General features: G+C 45.7%; 1 protein-coding gene across 2 annotated transcripts in view; it reads left to right on the plus strand.

Moving 5' to 3' along the window:
• Positions 1-19,787, plus strand: part of LOC126517462 (ubiquitin-protein ligase E3C) — a 59,833-nt gene that overhangs the window by 30,892 nt on the left and 9,154 nt on the right. For both annotated transcript variants that reach the window (XM_050167183.2, XM_050167184.2), the window contains exons 12-18: positions 590-756; positions 4,645-4,749; positions 7,474-7,546; positions 8,795-8,889; positions 10,355-10,562; positions 16,865-17,049; positions 18,245-18,430. In XM_050167183.2, the coding sequence (XP_050023140.2) occupies positions 590-756; positions 4,645-4,749; positions 7,474-7,546; positions 8,795-8,889; positions 10,355-10,562; positions 16,865-17,049; positions 18,245-18,430 (1,019 nt within the window). The remainder of the gene's footprint in view (positions 1-589; positions 757-4,644; positions 4,750-7,473; positions 7,547-8,794; positions 8,890-10,354; positions 10,563-16,864; positions 17,050-18,244; positions 18,431-19,787) is intronic.

Below are 19,787 nucleotides of genomic sequence, written 5' to 3' on the forward strand. Positions count from 1 at the left end.
CCCGTCAGACTCAAATTAGCAGAACTTGACTGTAGCTTGAATTTGTGTGCAGTAAACTTTTAGCGTGTAAGCAATTTTTGTTGTGTTTACCCGTCTCATCCATTGCGGCTTTGTGCTGGATCTGCTGTGCATTCTGACTAGCATGTTTGCAAGAACCACTTTCACAACATAGGTTGTTTTTTCCAACCAGTCACGAAGCTCATAGTTCCCTAGTTCCCTAGTTATTAAGTCATTCCCTTGTTAAAGTAGGCAAGGTTCCTAGCACTTGATAAAACACTGCCACATTGTCTGCACAGTGCCATTAGACCTTCACCAATGCTAGAGTTGTTTAATTTCTTCAACAAAGTGACATTTTTCCTCCCATTGTTACAAACAATGACGGTGTCGCACGGGCTGTGCTAACAGTCACCTTATCTTGCCTACTGCATGCCAAGATGGTCCACTTGTCCTTCTCCCACTGTATCCTGCGTTCAGCACAGAAACCACAGCACTCGCATTTCGTTCATTTGTAGACTCTCTGCATAACCTCTACTTACGGGTACCACCACTATTTCACCATGTCATGACCGTTTTTTGTCTACATGTGCAGCTGCGGGGGATCCAATGCCCTTCTCGCTGGACGAGCTGGTGTCACTGATCGCGCAGCTGCGTGAGCTCTGCCTGGGGCTACTGGAGCTGTGCTTTCCCGACACCCGGACCGGCCTGACACCCCAGCAGCTGCAGTACTTGAAGACCCTGTGGAGGCCCATGTTTGAGGTAAGAGAGAGAATGCTGTGCCTGCATCATCATAAGCACCAGCAGCAGCAATGTCCACCGCAGGGCGAAGGCCCCTGCCAACAATCTCTTACATACCGTAGCCTTGCACTAGCTGATTCCGTCTTATGCCTGCGAATTTCCTTGTTTCATGACACCACCCAATTCCATGCCATTCTGACTGCACTTCCCTTTTCTTGGCTCCCATTCTGTAACTAGTCTGCCTCATGTTATCTGCCCTTCGCACTACTGGTCCTGCCCAGCTCCATTTATACATCTTAATGTCAACTACAGTGTCGGCTGCACTCCCATTAGCTTTTTAATACGTACTGTCGGCTGCACTCCCATTAGCTTTTTAATACGTACTGCCATTTTTCTGCCGACACCGATCATCTTTCATTTCAGTGTCTGTTGCACATTCCTTAGCTTCCCAAGCTTCTTTGTCAACCTCCACGTTTGTGTCCCATATGTTACAACTATGTTATGTTGTAAGACATAGTTACGTAGTTATAAAACATAGTTATATAGTTACATAGTTATGTGACATAGTTACATAGTCATCAAAAAGACATAGTTACAACTATGTCTTTTTTGGTACAGTGGAACCCCAATAGAACCCCCGATTTTTCGACATCCCAGGTTTTATGATGCATTGATGCAGTCCCAGCAAGCTCCCCATAGAGACGATGCATTAAATAACCTTGATTATACCACACGAGATTACGCGCGTCTATTGTCATACGGCAACCTGTGCTAAGTTGCAAAACCAACAGCGGACAGGTGAGAAGTGCTGCTAGCGTTCGGCAGCACCCCTCCATCAAGAGAGAGAGAGAGCACCCCTTCGCATGTGAGAAGCTCAGACACTTCCTCCTAGCCTCCCATTCTCTAATTCTCTTTCTGTATGTTGTGTGTTTTTGTATCAAATAATGATAATAGCCTCCTTTTTCCTTTCTTCACATTCACTGCCCTTTCATCATTCATTTCCTTTCCCCCTCTTCACGCCGCTCAACTGCCACCCACCTTTGTACATTCGGTGCAGCCTGATTGTGCTTTCTTTCTCTTGCCACTTTTTGTGTTGACTGCCTGCCCACACTCCTCCACGTTTTCTTTTAGAGATACCGTATACATTCGCATGATGAACGCACTCGCATAATAAGTGCACCCCCAAAATATTTGGATTTTTGTTTCCCGCCGCATATGCATAATCGCATCCCAAACTTTGCTACTGTGCAGTCCCACAATCAAATGGCCATGCCGTAGTTTTTTGGAGAGACTAGGATCTTTTAATTTGACGTCGCTGTGTGCGATGGACCGAAAGTCGAGTTATGCGCCTGCTGCAGGACAGAGAGTTTATCTCCTCACAAAAGGGAAACGCTCATCGGACACCAATAAACTTTGACATGCAGATGCGCAGGACGGTCGAGGAAAGAGACACGCACTGCATGCTTGTCACAACAACAGGTGCTGAAAAGCAGCGCCTTAACATGATCCTTGCGATAATGTCAGACTGCCAGAAGCAGCTGTGAGGACCAACTGTTGTGGAACCACAATGTGGATGAAGCGCCAAGCGATTTGGACGACAGGTCTGGTGATTGTGATGGGGAGTGAAGTGCAATAAAAATGCTGTTACGCTTTGTAAATAGCAAATGTCTATTTTTTACTGCAAAGATAAGTTAACAAATGCATTTTTAAAGTAATTATCGTCTCACTTTTCAATTTTTGCTGTTTCGAAAATGTTTCCTACCTCGTGTAATAAGCGCACCCCCCTACTTTGCTTCATTTCTGTTTTTGTTTTTTCAAAGAGTGCGTTCAATACACAAGTATATAGGGTATATGCATCCGCTTGTACTGCTATGATATGGTCAACAGGGTTTCTGGCGCTATGCCAAGAACGCTGTCCGTGGTGTACTTCGACCCGTCCAGTGCCAACTCTCGCGAAAGTGAAACTTATCTTCAAAAGTGATCACCAGAGAATATCACTTGGAGTGTACGGTGTCCAAACACGTATGAAAAGCGTGAAGGAATGTCCGGAGGTCGAACCAATTGAACATTCTGCCCAATTTTCCTAAACACGGGGGGACTGAAAAATTGTCCGAAAATTCGAACAGTCCAAAAATTTATTCGGCTTGGAGCGGCAGAAAATGTCTTATAATGCCCTGCCTCATACTGCGCTTGTAGGCAGTCGGATTTGCTTGGATTTGTGCAAGAGTGATGTCGCCTCCATGGTCTCTGGACACAGTCGCCAAGTGCATTACTGTGTTGGCCATCTCCGCCAACAGAGATCGCCATGGAGAGCGAAGAAACGAGCCACGCTTCTCTACACCACTTGGCTCTCGTGAAGGTGCAAGAGGCAGCACAGAATAAGGAAATGTGAAGCCGCACAACCTCACACAAACATGCCACAAATGTTTCTCAGACACACCTGCTCTGTGGGAACACCATGTGCAGAATCACGACCTGAGTGTTTTGTCAGCCAAGGAAGAGCGGGCATGGCCTCTTAGACCGGAGGATAGTACGTGCTCTATATCGATAGCATGTGTCTCCCAATCTTGGAGGCTATAAAGCGGGCCAGTGGAATATCCAACATAGCGGCCTCCAAGATCGGGTAGCATGGCTCGGAATGAGCGATTTAGTCCGGAAAATCAAACTTTGGGGCCTAAATTTGTCAAAAAATTTGGTTGCACAAATGTGTTAGCACTGTGGGAACCCTGACGGTGTATTTATTAAGTCTGGAATATCCATCAAGTCTGAATTTTGGGAGTCCGAAAAATCCATCAGCAACTGGAAGGCATGCAGATCGTATTGGATAGGCGTGTTCAGGCACGCAGTTTGGAACTTTTTGTCTACATACAAGCACGCAAGACTTCTCATGCGTCTGTTAGGTTCCCTGTTTCGCGCAGGTCGTCGTATGAGACAGAACATGTTAGGTGGTATTGCCTCATGCCAGCACTGCTGGCTGCCACTTCGGGCGAGTATGACGCCACAGATGCTGCTGTGCCTGTGCCTGTGCTTGTGGACCTGCTATGTGGTATCGAAAACATCCGGAGGTTCGTCTGCAGAGGCGACGCTCTAGATGACCGCATTGCAGATCTTGCTGTGCTTGAAAGAAAGCTCTTGTTGCATGGCTCAAAGAATGTCTATAAGAAACTGACCAATATATTTAAGGCATGCAAATGAGAAAAAAAGACGTTTTAGCATGCTTGCGGGTTCAGGGATCACAGTACATGCTATGCTAAATGCCTCCAATGAAGCATGATTGGCACCTGGACTGCAGTATTCTTTTTGTATTTACTTTCCTGCCGGTTTTCGTTTCGAGTCCTACATATTACTATATTAGCCTATAGGGTTCAAATTGAAGCTCATCTCAACTCTGTCATGCAAAACTGCGTATTATATACAATTTTTGTTGGTTGGATTATGTGACGTCCGGAATATACAATGCTCTCACGCAGTCCCGATAAAGTTATATTATCGGGGCTCCTCTGTATCTTGCAAAAGTGTTGGTACTGCAAGGCTTGCGATTGTACCTTTGAATGAATACAGCCATGTAAGTTGCTTATAATGTTTAGCCTTCTTATGAGTTCCATTGTGCAGAGGTTTAGCCCTTAAATGTGCTATGGTAACATGCTCATATGTTGTTGGTGTACAACTTTATATAATGCCACCATGCAGCATTCTCTCACTTCAGCTTCCAGACCTGTTTTAGGAGCTTAGAACCAATACCTAGTGAAAGAGAACTGGCTCAGATAGTTCTATCTTCTACTGTGACTGTGTTCGTAATGAAGTTCTCACATGTTCGGTGCTTTTCTATTTTCTTTCTGTTCAGCATTGTATGCAACCATCACACAGTCTTAATGTGTCGTTTCATGTTGTTTGCTCACGTGGTTGCAGTGTGTAGTCTCACTGCTACGACAGCTGTACGCTCGGGACTCAAGGCGCCCCTTCTGCCCCGATGGCCACTGGGTTTCACCTCGGACAGCCATCTGCCCCGATCGGGTGAGCAGCTTTCTCTCTCTCCATACCTGTCTATAGCAGTTGTATAAGAAATACCGCATGGTTTGTCATGAATTTTTTGGGCCTTATGTGTTTCGCCAACGTTGCAAGCAAGGCAGCAGTCAAAAAAGTTGCTGCCATTTGGGCTGTCGTCCATAATCTCATTAGCAATGCCATTTTTTGACTTTCCGAGTGCCATATCGCCACTTTGGAGAGATCACCACCAATTTGGAACCAAGCTGTAATTTTGGTGGCTGGCTCCGAACAAAGTGTCATGGGTTAGGCCTGCTGTCCTTGGAAGTATGCTCGCGGTAAGAATTCACCGCCAGCTACCGGGAGGCAAGCAGCAATCAGTCGGGGAAAACTATCCATTAGTACGTTTGCACCAGTAGACATGATCGGTGGTCTGCCGTGAGATCATTATGCACAACGCATACAGCTGTATAAGTGCTGCTTGAATTTGTGGGCGATGGTCTGGCAGCTACCGTGAATGCCTGCCAAATTTGTGTGCTTGTTTACTGGGCGCTATGATGAAAGTGTGTACAGTGCGAGTAGGCTGAAAGTGCCAACTGTGTGACACAGCCTAAATTGATGTCCTGCAGTTGCAGTCAAAATATCAACGCTTCACGTTGACGCGGAGTTCACATTGAACTGTGTGATATAGCAGTTGAAGGCAGTGCATTCTCGTGACTTCTACCATCGGAGTTTCAAGTAGATATTGTTTCCTTGCATAAATTGCTCACCGTGCTTTGTGAAGAAACTTATGCCCTTCTACAGTAAAACTTATGTGCAGTACAAGTGCACAGTCAATGTTTTTATTTTGTGCTTAAATGCATTCTTCCAATATAGAGGTCCATTTGTTAATGCTCGTGTCATGTGGCCTCCCTTTTGTCCATGTGTAATTTTTGCACTGTATCTTCAGCATAAATTCTTAAAGTCTTAAATTATTTCTACATAATAGCTACGTGCCTTTGTGGTTTCCTGTCAAGCAGCCTTTGTGTTTTTTGGCTAAGCCAAGTTCTTCAAAGTGAAATGACACTTTTACACATGATACGCAGTTCAGCATGTTGCCATAGTCATGTGTGCGCTTTTGATTTTGAAAGCACGTCGTCCCTCGTAGATCTGAGCAAGGAGGAATAAATTATCTTAGCTAACACGCGTGCTCAGAATTTCACACGTATACAACACCAATCATGTGCGTCGCCGTACGCACCGAGGGACCCGAGCGCTGCTCATTAGCGTGGACTTTTTACAGCGAAGCTGTTAGCCTCTAGGTGGTCGGGATTTCTTGCGATGTTGTCCTCAAGAAAAAGCTTTCAGGGATTGAAGCGAAAAGTGCATACATTCTTTGGTATCACGCATACAGCATACAGCACAACATTCGTTTCAATAAAAAACAAGCATCCAAACAACATAGCTGATAAGGCACTCCTGCTAACAATGCAAATCATGTAGCGCTCCCAACGCACGTTTCCTGGTAAAGATTACTGCTGCGCAAGTGTCCGCGGCGATGGCAGCTTGCAACGTGAGGAGTGATGTTAGCCTTTCATATATAAAAGAACCAGCCTACCACTGTGAGTAGGCAATACATAGTTAGGACTCCTGAGCAGCTATGAGGTTGTGTTGCTGTGGAGTTCCAGCACAGTGGAAGTCCGCACGTCCACATTCTCCTGTGGCTGAATAAGGCACCACAGGAGGAATTGAGCAATGAAGCATTGCGTACCCCCCTTCAGCGGTTGTAGTGGTGGTCTTCAACAGCTTCATTGGACATCCACTTTTCGAGGGCCGGGATGGCGAGTCTATCTTCTTTACTTCGTCATCCAAATAGAATAAAAAAGCATAATAATATATGAACTGCAATTTTAAGCAATAAGCATGCGGTACCTAACTCTTTATTGACAAGGCATATAAATACCCAGAAAAGAATGTTCATTTTCTATCTAAATATGGAAAACACATCAAGGATAAGCATAGTCAACAAAAAGAAACTATTTTGCGGAAATTTTTTTCAGCAATAGGGGGAAACCTTAAGCAGGAAACTGGAAGTGGGCTTCACCCCAAGCCACCTAAGGCTTCGTTTTCAATTTGTATAGACAGCTCTCATCATACGTGAACCATAGGTGCATATTTCATTTGCGTTTACATCACATATGTGACAACACTGCAGCTGGATATGTTGGATCAGTCTGTATCCTCTGACCTTGTTTTGACAAGACAGTGAGTCGCGTGCCAAACTTCATCCTCGTCCTGTGGCCCTGCTCTAAACCAACAAATGATGCTTGCTGCCAGTCATTCAGTGTTGGCCAAAGACATATAGCTAGAAACTTCGTACTCAATACTGAAACTCGGCACGAAAAAAGTTCGTTTTTGTTATGTTGCCGCAACACTTGTCAATAAAGGAGGATTAGTAACAGCCGACTTCACGCACAGTAATTTTATGTACTACATCCGAAGTAGCAACGCTTCACTGCCTGTTCGCACCACTTACCGGTTTTTGAAATTTCCTTGCCTGTTTGAAATTATTACTCCTACTTAAACCGCGAATAGCATCCTGGGTTTTTATCACTCTAAATCATGGGCATTTCATTTCCATCAACGTCTCTCAACACATTCTGGCCAATTGTCGGTCCCTTTAAGGGATCGCAGTGCTGTTTCTCCATTACTCTTCACAATTTTTTTATTAATTTTTCATTCTTGTGTCACTTAAGCTCAGCTTTCCTCTTGCAGGTGCCAGGCTGGAACCTGGAAATTCAACGGCTACCAACATGCGGTGCTGCAGCGCTGACTCGAAAACAGCTTGGTATGTTACTCTAGCACCCGCTAACACTTTAATTATGTCCTAATGTATTTAGGTTTGAGCCCATTTTTTCCATAAGCATTGTAGACAGACGAATGCCATCTAGACACCTACCACGGTAACTTAGTTGCTATGGTGTTACTCTGCTGTACTCAGTCTTGGGTGCGATGTGGAAGCGAAATGCAAAAACACCATGTAATTATATTAGGAGCACTTTAAAGAATCCTAAGTGGTCAAAATTGTTTCTGAGCTCTCACTGTGACGTGCCTCATAATCAGATTGTGGTTTTGGTTTGTAAAACCCCAGAATTTAATTTTAAGGCTCTCTTTCAATATATTTTTTATTTTATTCTCAGTGAATTGTCATTCTGCATTTCTTAAAGCAAGCAGAGCTCCTGGCATGCCAAACTCTGTATTGTCTTGTGTTATAGCCTCACCATTTTCGTTATTCTTATTATCTAGTGTTCTCGGGTTGGGAAAGACTGGTGTATCAAGTTACGTACTGCGCTGATTGTTCTTGTTATTATCACCTAACCACTGTGGTGACTTAGCGGCTATGTTGTTGCGCTGCTAAGTGCGAGGTCATGGTATCAAATCCCGGCTGCGATGGCCAGACTTCCAGAATACCACGCAGGGTGGTATTCTTGAGCGATAACTTGAGCATTTCTTGAGCGATAGGTACTGCCGTCACATTCATGAAATTTTACGTGACTCTGCATTGAACTTGTCCAAATATGCGGCCGGGAGTGTTTCCGGGACTCTGCGCAGACAGCGAGCTTGGTACAACTGCCAGAAACACTGGTGGCTGCATACGTCAATGCATCCGGTGCCGAGTTGCGAGAAATTTCGCACAAGGGATATTAACTCCGAAAGTGATCGTGGTCAAGCAGGAAATGAACCCGCAGCAACCTTAAAAAAATGTGCTTTGCTGCCATTTCATGATGGTGATGATGCAGTGTCTGACGGCTCTTACCGCAAGCTGTTTGCCAGTGCTGCAAATGCAGGTTTTGTACCTGATTGTCATGCACAGGCAATTTTTGGACCCATTTTTATTTTTCGAAAGAAAGTTGCATGTTAGGTTTGTTTAAACATAGTTAAATATGGTTAAACTTATAAGTAAGCTTAAAGATTTTAGTCGAAGTGAAATTTTGTTGCATTTGCCCTTTAAGCACTCTTTCACAGAGACTGCTTCAGTGTTGCAACTTCATGTAATGAATGTAAGACACTTGTCATGCCCCTTATGGCTTTTCAGAGGAAGGTGGGCCACCACTCACGACCACCGAGCTTCGCAGTGCGGCGATCCTCCAGGAGATGCCCTTTGCGGTGCCGTTTCCTATTCGTGTTAGGGTGAGTGGAGTTACACTACAGCAGTAGCCATTGCACACATCTGAATGACCCAGACGAGATAAGTAATCAGCATACATGTTTGAATATTGGAAATTTCAAATACAAATCGAATTCCGATTCAGATTCGATTTGGAATTCACATTTGAGATTTTTGAACATTCATTTATGTTAAATAAAATTGAATCCTGTTAATTCAACTTTGTTTGATTCGACTTTTTGCTCAACTCGAATACAGTCAATGTCCCATTTTTCGGACTTCCTGGGGACTGCTAAAACTTAAATTACGCAGTCCAAAAAAATGAGCGCACGCCTATAACTGTCCTCGTGGGCTCAAATCGCCACAGGCCACGTCTGAAATAGTTTTAAAGGCCTGCCAGTACAACTATTAGGTGCCTTGGTGCTTCTACAGTGACAGGAGACAGCGACTGTGCAAGTGCATGATTAAGAAATACATTTTATGTCCCATGACAGCGGCCTCTTCGCACTCTCGGTGCGCTTCACTGCAATACATTGCATATGCCTGACTGCATAACAGAGCTATGTTGCTACGAAGCTGGCTTTCGAGAACTGGCATTATGCAACGCTTTAGTCATCTGGGTGTCTTACTGTGACAGGAGACAGCGGGTGTGTGCATGTATATTTAAGGAATACATTTTTTGTCCTGTGACAGTGGTTAGTATGCTTGCCCGTATAACACCACTGTAATACGGCAAAGCTGACTTTCGGGAACCGGCATTGTGCAACACTTTAGATTAGGGGTGTTTACAGCCATGTTACATCTCCCTTTAACAACTCGCTTCTTTTATTAAACCATTGACAATCCATTCATTATGTTTTGCGTGGCACTCTTTGGCCGGCCCTTGTGCCGATAAAATCCATAAATTATCATATCGGAAAGTATGTTGTATGCAGGTCCATTGTAATGGGCGTGCACTGGCATTAAGTATGTGCTGTAGGTCTCAAGAGGCTATTTGCAAGCGCGGATTATACAGTAAAAAATGAAGTACGCCCAATATTGTCAATAGTGTTATTTCGGTAAAAGCTTTATATTGCTACATGCTATTCGAAGATGATGATGTGGACACTTGGATTCAGTGGGACGTACCCATAAAGGCCTCTGGCTGATCTGAGGACGACGATGTGCCTTGCTTGATGTTGTCTGGCTTCCCTGTTGGCCAGTGCTTGCTATCCCTTGTAAATACACCATGCAAATAATTTACGTACTGTGCTTCCACGTAACAATATTCCAAAAAGCAGACTCACACACACAAACACCCAGAACTGACCTTCCCCCCTCTGGGCATTTATGTGCAGGTATTTGCGAGTTTCTCTTTTTTGTCTGTGTGTGTGTATGTACTTGAGCTTTTGCCAAGATTAACTGCCAGCTAGCCCAGCTACAAGTTCTAATAATGTTGTTGTACTCACTGTAGTTGTCATTCCAACTTTTATGACGCTTATCTCGCAGGTGCTGCAGAGCCTGATAGCACGCGACAAGTCAGAGAACAATCGTGAGCAGTCTCACTTTCTCCTGGGCCCCCAGATAGAGGTCATGGTGCGGCGGGACTACATCTACGAGGACGCTTTTGAGAAACTTTCGGGCGAACCCAACCTCAGGTTGCGACTGCGTGTTCAACTCGTCAATGTGGCGGGTCTTGAGGAAGCAGGCATTGACGGTGAGAAGGAGGCAGTGGCTTCCCACAACAGTTAAACAGGGACGTGACAAAGTGCCAGATTTACTTGTTTAAGGCCTCTGCTTCTTCTTCCTTGTTTTTGTTCAGTGTGCGAGCCTTACACAAGGCATTCTTGTAGCTGCTCACTGAGGCCTCTAACTATGCTCAAATTTACATCACATTTATGCATTTAATCACATTTATGCAGTCAACCTCGGCGTTTTTCTCTGCCCTCGCCATTGGGCTAGCTCGCTTCATCAGTGCTCTCCTAAATTCATAGAAACACGTCAAGGTGTTCTCAAAGGGGATAGACTTCTCAGTTTCTACACGAAAGCCTACATCATCTTGATGGACATTTGTTTAATGTGTTTCTAATATGAATTTACCACATTTATTCAATTCTAATGTGGCCCAAATGTAATGTGTATCCAATTTTCGCGGGCTTAAACATGGAAGTGCTCCTGAATGTATTGTGCACTGAATGTAACACTTGCCTGACCTATGAAAAAAAAATAGCATCTCCCCACCTTTGCAATCAGTAAAAACACAACAGGTGTAAAATTTCCCTTCACTAAAAAGAAACTTTCTTTAAATGAGCATTCATTATGAGAGCGGTGCGTCGTCCTCACCATTTACACTTTGTTGGCCACAGATACGAAGTTTACAGTGGGGATATTCTCGAGCAATCACTTTTAGAGATCTACTACTATATTTTTCACGAGACACTGCATTGGACTTGTCAAGGTATGTCTGATCTGATCAAGTATCTGTCAGACTTGTCTGACACTGTGTGTAGATAGCGAGCTTGGCACAGTGCAATAGCTGGCGGCCAATTAAGCTGGTGCATCCAGTGCCGGGTCATGTGAAATCTTGCGAGAATGTTAGCATCTCCTAAAGTTATTGGCCGATAATTCCACTCAAGATCGTAGTTCGGCACAAAATGAACCGATGGCAACCTTCACAAAATGTGCTCTGTTGCTATCTTGTGATGGTGATGACACTGCATCTGACATCTCTGATGGTAAGCTGTTACCAACTCCACAAATGCGGTTTTGGTTTCATACTTGATTGTAATGTGCAGGTGATTTTCAGACCCGTTTCCTCAGAAAAAAGGTGCGCATTATATTAGGGTAAATACAGTACTTCCTCACCAGACCCTGTGTTCGTCCATTACCCACGCAAAGGGTCAGCATGCCACAGTCAAACCCGACTATATCGAACTCGTTTACATTCAATTACCCCATATATTGAACAATTTCTGAGCACCGTAATGTTACAGTGAGAATATATAGCAAAAAGTGTAGTTAAATCGAACAAAAATAGCAGCCGCTCTTGATATATCGAATTTCAGGCAGTTCAAAACTGCTCCAGAAGTTGGCTTTCCTGCGTAGCGGCCGGGCCTGCTGCCGACACCCCCCTCTCAGACAAAGTAGTTTAGCCCAACTGGGTGCATGCGGCACTGCTCTTGCTCCCTCAGACAGCCAACCCCTAGAAAAAGTGGTTCGACCCACCTCTCTTTCTCACAGCCACGTGTGCCTGCTTGTGATCGCTTGAACTGCTTCACTGTTCAGCGCTCAGCTTATGGCTATGGTGTTGGGCTGCTAAGCACGAGGTTGCGGGGTCAAATCCTGGCCACGGTGGCTGAATTTCAATAGGGGTGAAATGCGAAAGCACCCATGTGCTTAAAATGTTAAGTGTATGCTAAAGAACCCCAGGCGGTCTAACCTTCTGGAGTCTCCCATTATGGTGAGCCTCATATTTAAATCATGGTTTCAGGAGGCAAAACCCAGGATTTATTCCAAGTTTTTTTGTTTTTTTTTCAGTTGCAAGATTATGCGCATTGTCGCGTCCTCGGAATGCAGTGCTCATCCGCTCCGTTAAGAGATGGCTGCCGTGAAATGGCAGAACTTGACAATATCAGCAAAGATAGAGATTATCAGAAGAGTTCAACGTGGAAAAAAGAAGTAGGATGTCACCACAGCATACAACATCCCAAGAAGCATGCAGAGTACGATATTAAAAAATAAGGCCAACTTAGGGCTAAGGCGGACAAGAGGCCAGGTGCTACCGGAGCTCGACGAGTATGCACGGCTGCATCTGAAAACATGGAAACAGCAGTGTATAAGCGTATAAGCGCTTCCTCGATGTTAGGTCGCGAAACATCCCTGTTCCTAGCCCTATAATTGAACAGAAAGCAAGGGATCTCGCTTTCATTCTCAACAGACCCGACTTCAAAGGCAGTTCACGTTGGCTGCAGCGTTTCAAAGAGCGGCACAGTATTGTTGGCTGAGCTCTCACTGGTGAAAGCTGCGCGGTGGACGTCAGCAGCGTGCGCAAATGGATTGAAGAAAATTACAGTGACGTCACGACAACGTACTATCCCTGTGATATACTTAAGGCCGATGAGACCACATTGTTCTGGCAAATGCTCCCCCCCCCCAAAAAAACGCTGGCGTGTCGTGATGACAAGTCCCACGGCGGGAAAGTCAACAAAGCCTGAATATCAGTGTTGCTCACCACCAACGTCTATGGACCGACCAAGCTTCAACCACTCATGATTGGAAAGAGCAAATCGCCGCGGTGCCTAAAGAATGTACTCTCTGTTCCGGTGACCTACAGGTCCAACAGGAAAGTTTGGACGGCAAGCAAACTTTTTGGCAAGTAGCTGAAGTCCGGGGATGACGACCTGGTAAGCAAAGACAAAAAAGTCTGCTTACTCATTGATAATTGTTCTGCTCACCATTGCAAGGTCAGCGTCAGCAACATCGAACTTCGTTTGCTGCCGCCGAACATAATGTCAGTGCTGCAGCCTTTAGACCAAGGTTTCATTTGTGCGCTGAAGGCAGGCTACAGAAAGCGCCTTGTGCAGTGGCTATTGCGAAACCTTCACACTGGCCGGGAGTTGAAAAATTGACCTTCTGGACACACTAACGATGTTGAATGCATTGTGGAATGACGTCAAAAAAGAAACAATTCCAAATTGTTTCCGTCATCGTGGACTCTGTGTTTCCGGCAAGGCTGGTGCAAGGTCATCTGAAAATTACGATGAAACCCTCGACGATGATGAAGCATTCGAGGAACTTGGTGATTTGTCCGAATTCCCAGGTGCCGTTTGTGATGGGACTGCAGCTATAGACTATAGACTGTCTCCGTTGGCCCTGTTGCTACTACCGGAGCACTCGCTGACGAAGACATCGTTGCTGATCTGGCTAGGGATCTTGCCGGCGACAGTAACTGCGAGGATTCAACCAGTTCCGGCCCGCCCACGTGTTCCAATGCACATCATGCACTGAGCATTGTTCGCCACCACTGCGCATCCATAGAAGGCTGTGGGCTCAGCTAGCTGCTCCCAGTCCCAGTCACTCGACAACTTTGAAAAGTGTATGCTAAACAGTGCTTTCAAAGTAATAAAGCAGAAGAACATCGGTGACTATTTTTCGTGCTAATACAGTCGAACCCGACTATATCGAACCTGTTTACATAGAATTATTCCATATATCAAACAATTTCTGGACATGGTATAGTTACAATGAGTATATATAGCAAAAATTACGCTTACATCGAACAAAACTAGTAGCGACTCCCGATATATTGAACGCCAAGCGGCAGAAAGTGCCCCGGAAGTTGGCTTTCCCTTGCGGTGGCGGGAAAACCCGGCGGCGCGGCTCCATCCAACCGCTCTCCCCACGTGACCGCGCTACCTTGGAGCCGCCGACACCCCCCAGAAAAAATGATCCTGGCGCGCCCGCAGCGCTTGCTCAGACAGCCAATCAGAGGCTCTTGTGCCCTTGTCGTGCAAGATGGCAAAAGTGCGAGTTGTCTCGCTGCTTTTCTGGTTCATTGTGTGCGCCTTGTGGGCCTTCTCTTGCAGTGTTGCCGTGATGAAGCGGCAGAATGCGCCTTTCGTCGTGAAGCTCGAAATCATAAATCGGGTCCAACGCGGTGAGAAGTCGGATTTCCCAGCAACGTACAAGATTCCGAGGTTCACTCTCATCATGATCTTGAAGGGGGAAATTATGACTAAAGCGACCTAACTCGCGACCCGGTGCCCGTGGCGCCCGACGCGTACGCACGGTCATGTACGAATGGTTCATCCGAAATGGCTTCAGCCGTAATGACTTCCACGTGCTCGGTGATGACTGTAAATTCTGATTAATGCGACGAAGCCGTTGCCAAAGTTTGGAGCGAGCTGTTGACGAATCAACAGTGGACGAGTTTGTGAGCGCAAATGATGGTGTCGCAACCACGGGAGAGCCCGGAAACGAAGACTGCATTGCTGACATCGTGCCGTGCACAAGTGAAAGTGGGCACACTGACGAAAGCAATGACTGTCCTTGGCCCACATCCTCCGAAGTGATTGGTGCGCTCGCACTAGTCTGGTGCTTCTGCACGAATGCGGAAGGTTGCGGCCTCAGCTGCTCCGACTCCTTAAACAAAGTGGGAAAGTGCGTGCGTCGCACGCAGCGAAATTGCCCAGCAGAAGAAAATGCAGGTCTATTTCGTGCGAAACTAAGCTAGTTTCATCATTAAAGTGATTTTATAAATGGTATGTGCTTTTATGACATCCAATTATTTAGCAGGCTTATATCGAATTATGCTCTATACCGAACTGATAAGCGTTTTCTTGCGAGTTCGATATAGCCGGGTTTGACTGTATGCCCACTCTATATGTGTTGAGAAGGTAAAGAACGCTTTTTAATGAGGAGCATTTTGTACATTGTCAATTTCTTTAAACATTCTCTATCGAATTACACAATATGTCGAATTAATTTCAGTTTTTTTGCGAGTTCGTATATGCGGGTTTGACCGTAGTCACATGGCATCGGGAACGAGAGGCAGCTGTATAGGGTGTGTTGTAAAGATGGTGGCCATGAACAACGTTGGTGCCATCTCGTACACTCGCTTCCATTGGCAAGACGGTTTGTTGGTTTTCTGAGTATCATGCAAGTGCTGCAAATAGATATACTGTGGGGTTCTCACCTGTGCTCTTGGGACAAAGGAACGACAACACAGTAGTGCAAACAATCACAAGGGCATTTATTGCACCTTTCATAGATCGATGCATGCTAGCTGAATTGCTATCCACAAAACATGCCGATGGGCGCGTGACAAATTGCGAAAGTCCCACCCACTGCAACCAGATAACAAGCGAATATGTTCGCCCCATGCTGAACACCAACGCGTGGTCGTTTGCGCGTACGGTCACGCGAACAACGGTGCGTTGGAATGATCATGTTCGTCTATTCCAGGGTAGGCTTCGCGAGACGGTCTTGCAGAAGCATGAATCAGAGCACGCGTAGAACATCCATGCCGCTTGCCGACCCCGAGCAAAAGAGGAAGAACCTTCTCCTTTTTGTGCCCAAGTAACCCTGCCGTTAGGTGGCGTTGGCAGAGCAACACTCGCGCCATCTCTCTTACTACCCTGCAAACATACCGACCGCCGAGTAAAGCCACGCGGCGAAGCTGGATTACAGGAGACGGGAGCTATGTGAGAAAACAATATATCAGAGGATGCCTGAGAGTCGCGCATCCCCACAATACATAAATTTAGTCATTGACGCCCGAGGGAGCAGTGCAGATTATGTCTAATAGCCTGACTGACTGCTGTTAAAGCAGTGTTCAGGTCCAATGGCATGCGTATGCCATGTTCGTCTTGTGTGCTTGAACTCGCGTGTGGAGAGAAGACTCCAGACTATGTGAACGTGTGTGCGTCAACACATATCCGATATGGTCTGTGTGCCTTCTGGTGGAAAACTGGCCCCTTCTTTGCACATGCATTCGCGCTTTCCAAAATTTATGCTGTGTTCCCTTCGTCCCGTTGCGTTGCTTCTTTTTTTTTGGTTTTCCCGACCGATGAACTTTGTTATGGCTGAGACCTCGTGTCATTAAAAGGCTGCCCGCGTTAAGCCACTGACCACTCCTGGTGTTTCACCAAATACTATAAAAAACAGTAGGTATTCGATTCGCGTATCAAATTATTTGAACATCCACTGTCTGATTCAGTGAAATGAGTATTCGCACACCCCTAAAATATTGTCTTGACACTTGCAGATATTGCCTCAGATCATGCATTTTTTTGTTTCTTTATGTAATACTCACTGGAATAAAACATGCAGAACCAAATTTTGGATTTGCTTCGTTGTATCTGACAATTCATTGCATTTGTGTTCGTTATATTCAGGTTCAACTGTATGCCATTAACTCGTTGACTTGAAGATTTGACTTTTAGGATGAGTACGAACCACTCTTGATTATAGCGTGCCATGTGAGGACCTCTCAGTATTAGGCCCATTGACACTTCTCAGGGGGCGGTTTGCTACGGGAGTTCCTTGCTGAGCTGATGAAGACGGCCTTTGATGCAAACCGGGGCCTCTTCCGGTGCACGCACGATCGGCGTCTCTACCCGAACCCAGCTGTCGGGCAGTTGCCAGATTATGCTGACGGGCGGGCGGCACGCCACTACTCCTTTGTTGGCCGTCTTCTCGGCAAGGTGGGCACTTCTTTTGAAGTTTACAGTTTATTATCGCAACCTAAAGATCCATAGGTATCTTAGTACATGAGTGCTACAGGAAGAAGTCTTAAAGTAAATCTCAATGGAGGGGGAGGTGGGGGAGGGGCCTCCTATCAGTATGCCTTTAGTCGATTACAGGGCAGGTGCATGTAAAAGTAGTTGTCTTACAAACTATTAAACGTAGGCATGGGTGAATGGTGGATTTTCAGTTTGAAGTGATTCTAACTGAATACTGATTTGGGGAGGAATATCTTCTAATCGAATATCGAAAAGGGGTTGTGCAGAAAAGTGGCTCCAAACTCATATGCATATGAACGACTGCAAATTGGAATTAATGACTTGTTCTGTTGAAGAATGAGACCATAATTTAGCACAGTAGAACTATTTAACTGAACATAACAATACAAAAAGGTTAATGAATAGCACAGCATGATGCAACTGCCTTTGTGCTCATAGGAAGTCAATGAGAAGAACACATAAGTAAGACAATGCACAAATTGAAAGCGTGGACTATTGCAATGACGAGAGTAAGTGCAAACAGAAGATACTAGCATACCAACCAATGCTTTTATTTTAATTAGACATCTTGGTTACACTCATTAGATGTCTCAGTGTTCATACTGTGACCAAAGACTGCGTGCACACGTGTGTCAGGAAAGCATGCTGGACCCGTTACAGTGCCCCTTTCTACTCTTTGCTTGCGTCATTGAATGGCAAATATGCTTCACCACTTAACACAGCTGTATTGCAGCAAAACTGACTTAGGTAATCGATAATTTACGTTTGGAAAAGTAGAAGTGTAAAGTCAAAAAGTCTTGAGCGTATTCACGAGGCATGAACGTGCCCAAGACACTCATTGCATTTCCTTTGGTGTGTCCACGACAGGCATCATGTAAATCAAGTCAAGCATGAGCTTCCATTAAAGATACATTTCTGAGTATGGAGGTTAGAATCAGTCTGGTTACCGCTTGCTCAGGAGTAGAACACCATCGCTACTATGCACCACATCGTCATCTGTTGACAAAAGGAAAGGAAACTATGTTGTTATTCGGTAATGTAGTGACGAAGCTTAGGAGGTTTTTAGGAGTAGCTGCGTGGGTGCAGTTTTCCTAGGACAGGGGCAGTTGAACAGCATTGGAATCTTCAACGCTGATGACGCTGCTCCACTGTACAGGCTCTCTACGAGGGAATGCTGGTGGAGCTGCCGATGGCACACTTCTTTCTAGCCAAGTTGGTGGCTTCTGGGCGTGGCGACCTCGGCCTACACCACTTGGCATCCCTTGAGCCACTCGTCTACCGCAACCTCTTCTTCCTCAAAAGCTACAAGGGTGATGTGGCCGACCTGGGGTTGGACTTCACTGTGAGTGCTTCCTGTTGCTCGCAGTTACAAGCTGCTAAATTGGGTGTGTAAGTCTGATTTGAAGTGATTCGGGCTCAAGAGAAAGGAACATTACGGGACAGGTTGCATTATTGCCAATCGCTGATCCTCGAGTGTCAATTGCATCATGTGTTGTCATGCCTTCAGACAGCAAATGTGCTGACTTTACAGCTGAGGCACAAAAGCATCAGGGCAATACTGTGTAACATTGTTATGATAAAGTTGCATCTGACACTAAACTGCCTTCATTAGGCTGTTAAATCCCAATAAGATGAACTTAATATACAGTCAAACCCACATTATTCAAGTGCCACGAAAATTCCATTGTTATAACTGAGTTGCATGAAAAAAAAAATCAAAATGGGGGATGGCGTAGCTGTTTCAAGAAAACCATAATGGCGGGGAGGCCAGTTCTCGCCACCACCTTCCGCCATCCAGCTTCTGATTGTGTTGTCTCATTTAACTGTTTAACTCTGCTTCCTGCGCGTTCTGATCACATGTTAACAAGCCGCAGCTTTTGGCGTTCAAGATTATATTGCATTGCATTAACAACTGCAAAGAGAGGTCATGGGCGGCAAGTGACATACGAGCTCCGCCGAGGCATCACTTTGGTGGTCCCCAAAAGGCTCCTTTTAAAAAATGTGAGAAGGTTGCCGCGGCAGCATCTCGGCTTGAGAAATCCAGAAGAAATGCTGGGACGTGATCACCACAAGCATCTTGCCACCTATTTCCCACTGGCTTGCACGAGAAACCCGCATGTCTGTCACCCGTGATTGCTTTATATGAAGCTTGCCGACATCCTTCTCGAAGGCATCTAGGTGCTCTACATAGTGAAGCGGAAGGTCCCTCGCGAAAACAAGCCCATGAGCGACTGAATCATCTACAGGACCTCCCACGGGGACAATGTTGAGGCAGCTTGCCGTACCGCGTCAGCGCTGCTGTCATGGCCACCACTGTCGCTATCCAATGCAAGCATGTCCGCGACGATCGCCTCGTCGGTTAGAAGCACTTCATTTCCAAATCTATAGCAGTGTGCCTTCTTTTCGCTTGCAACGTCGTGCATTGCTGATGATCAGCGCGGGCGGATCAGCCATCTTCCATTTCGGCGGCAAGTAAAATGAGGCTGAGAAACAAGGCCAGGAACGAGTTCGACACAACGAACAAAGACAAGCGCATGTGATTTAATCCGTTCGCAGAATTGCGCAGAATGAGGGCCATAGTATAAAGAACTCACTGTGAGGGCCCAGCAAGCAATTTGAGAGCAGCGCCGGCAGTGTTGTCAGTGCAGTTGGAGAGGTCCATTCGAATTTCGGAGGGTGGTGCGGCACAGAGCTCTGGG

This window comes from Dermacentor andersoni, chromosome 11, assembly GCF_023375885.2.
Source record: "Dermacentor andersoni chromosome 11, qqDerAnde1_hic_scaffold, whole genome shotgun sequence".
Taxonomy (NCBI): Eukaryota; Metazoa; Arthropoda; class Arachnida; order Ixodida; family Ixodidae; genus Dermacentor; species Dermacentor andersoni.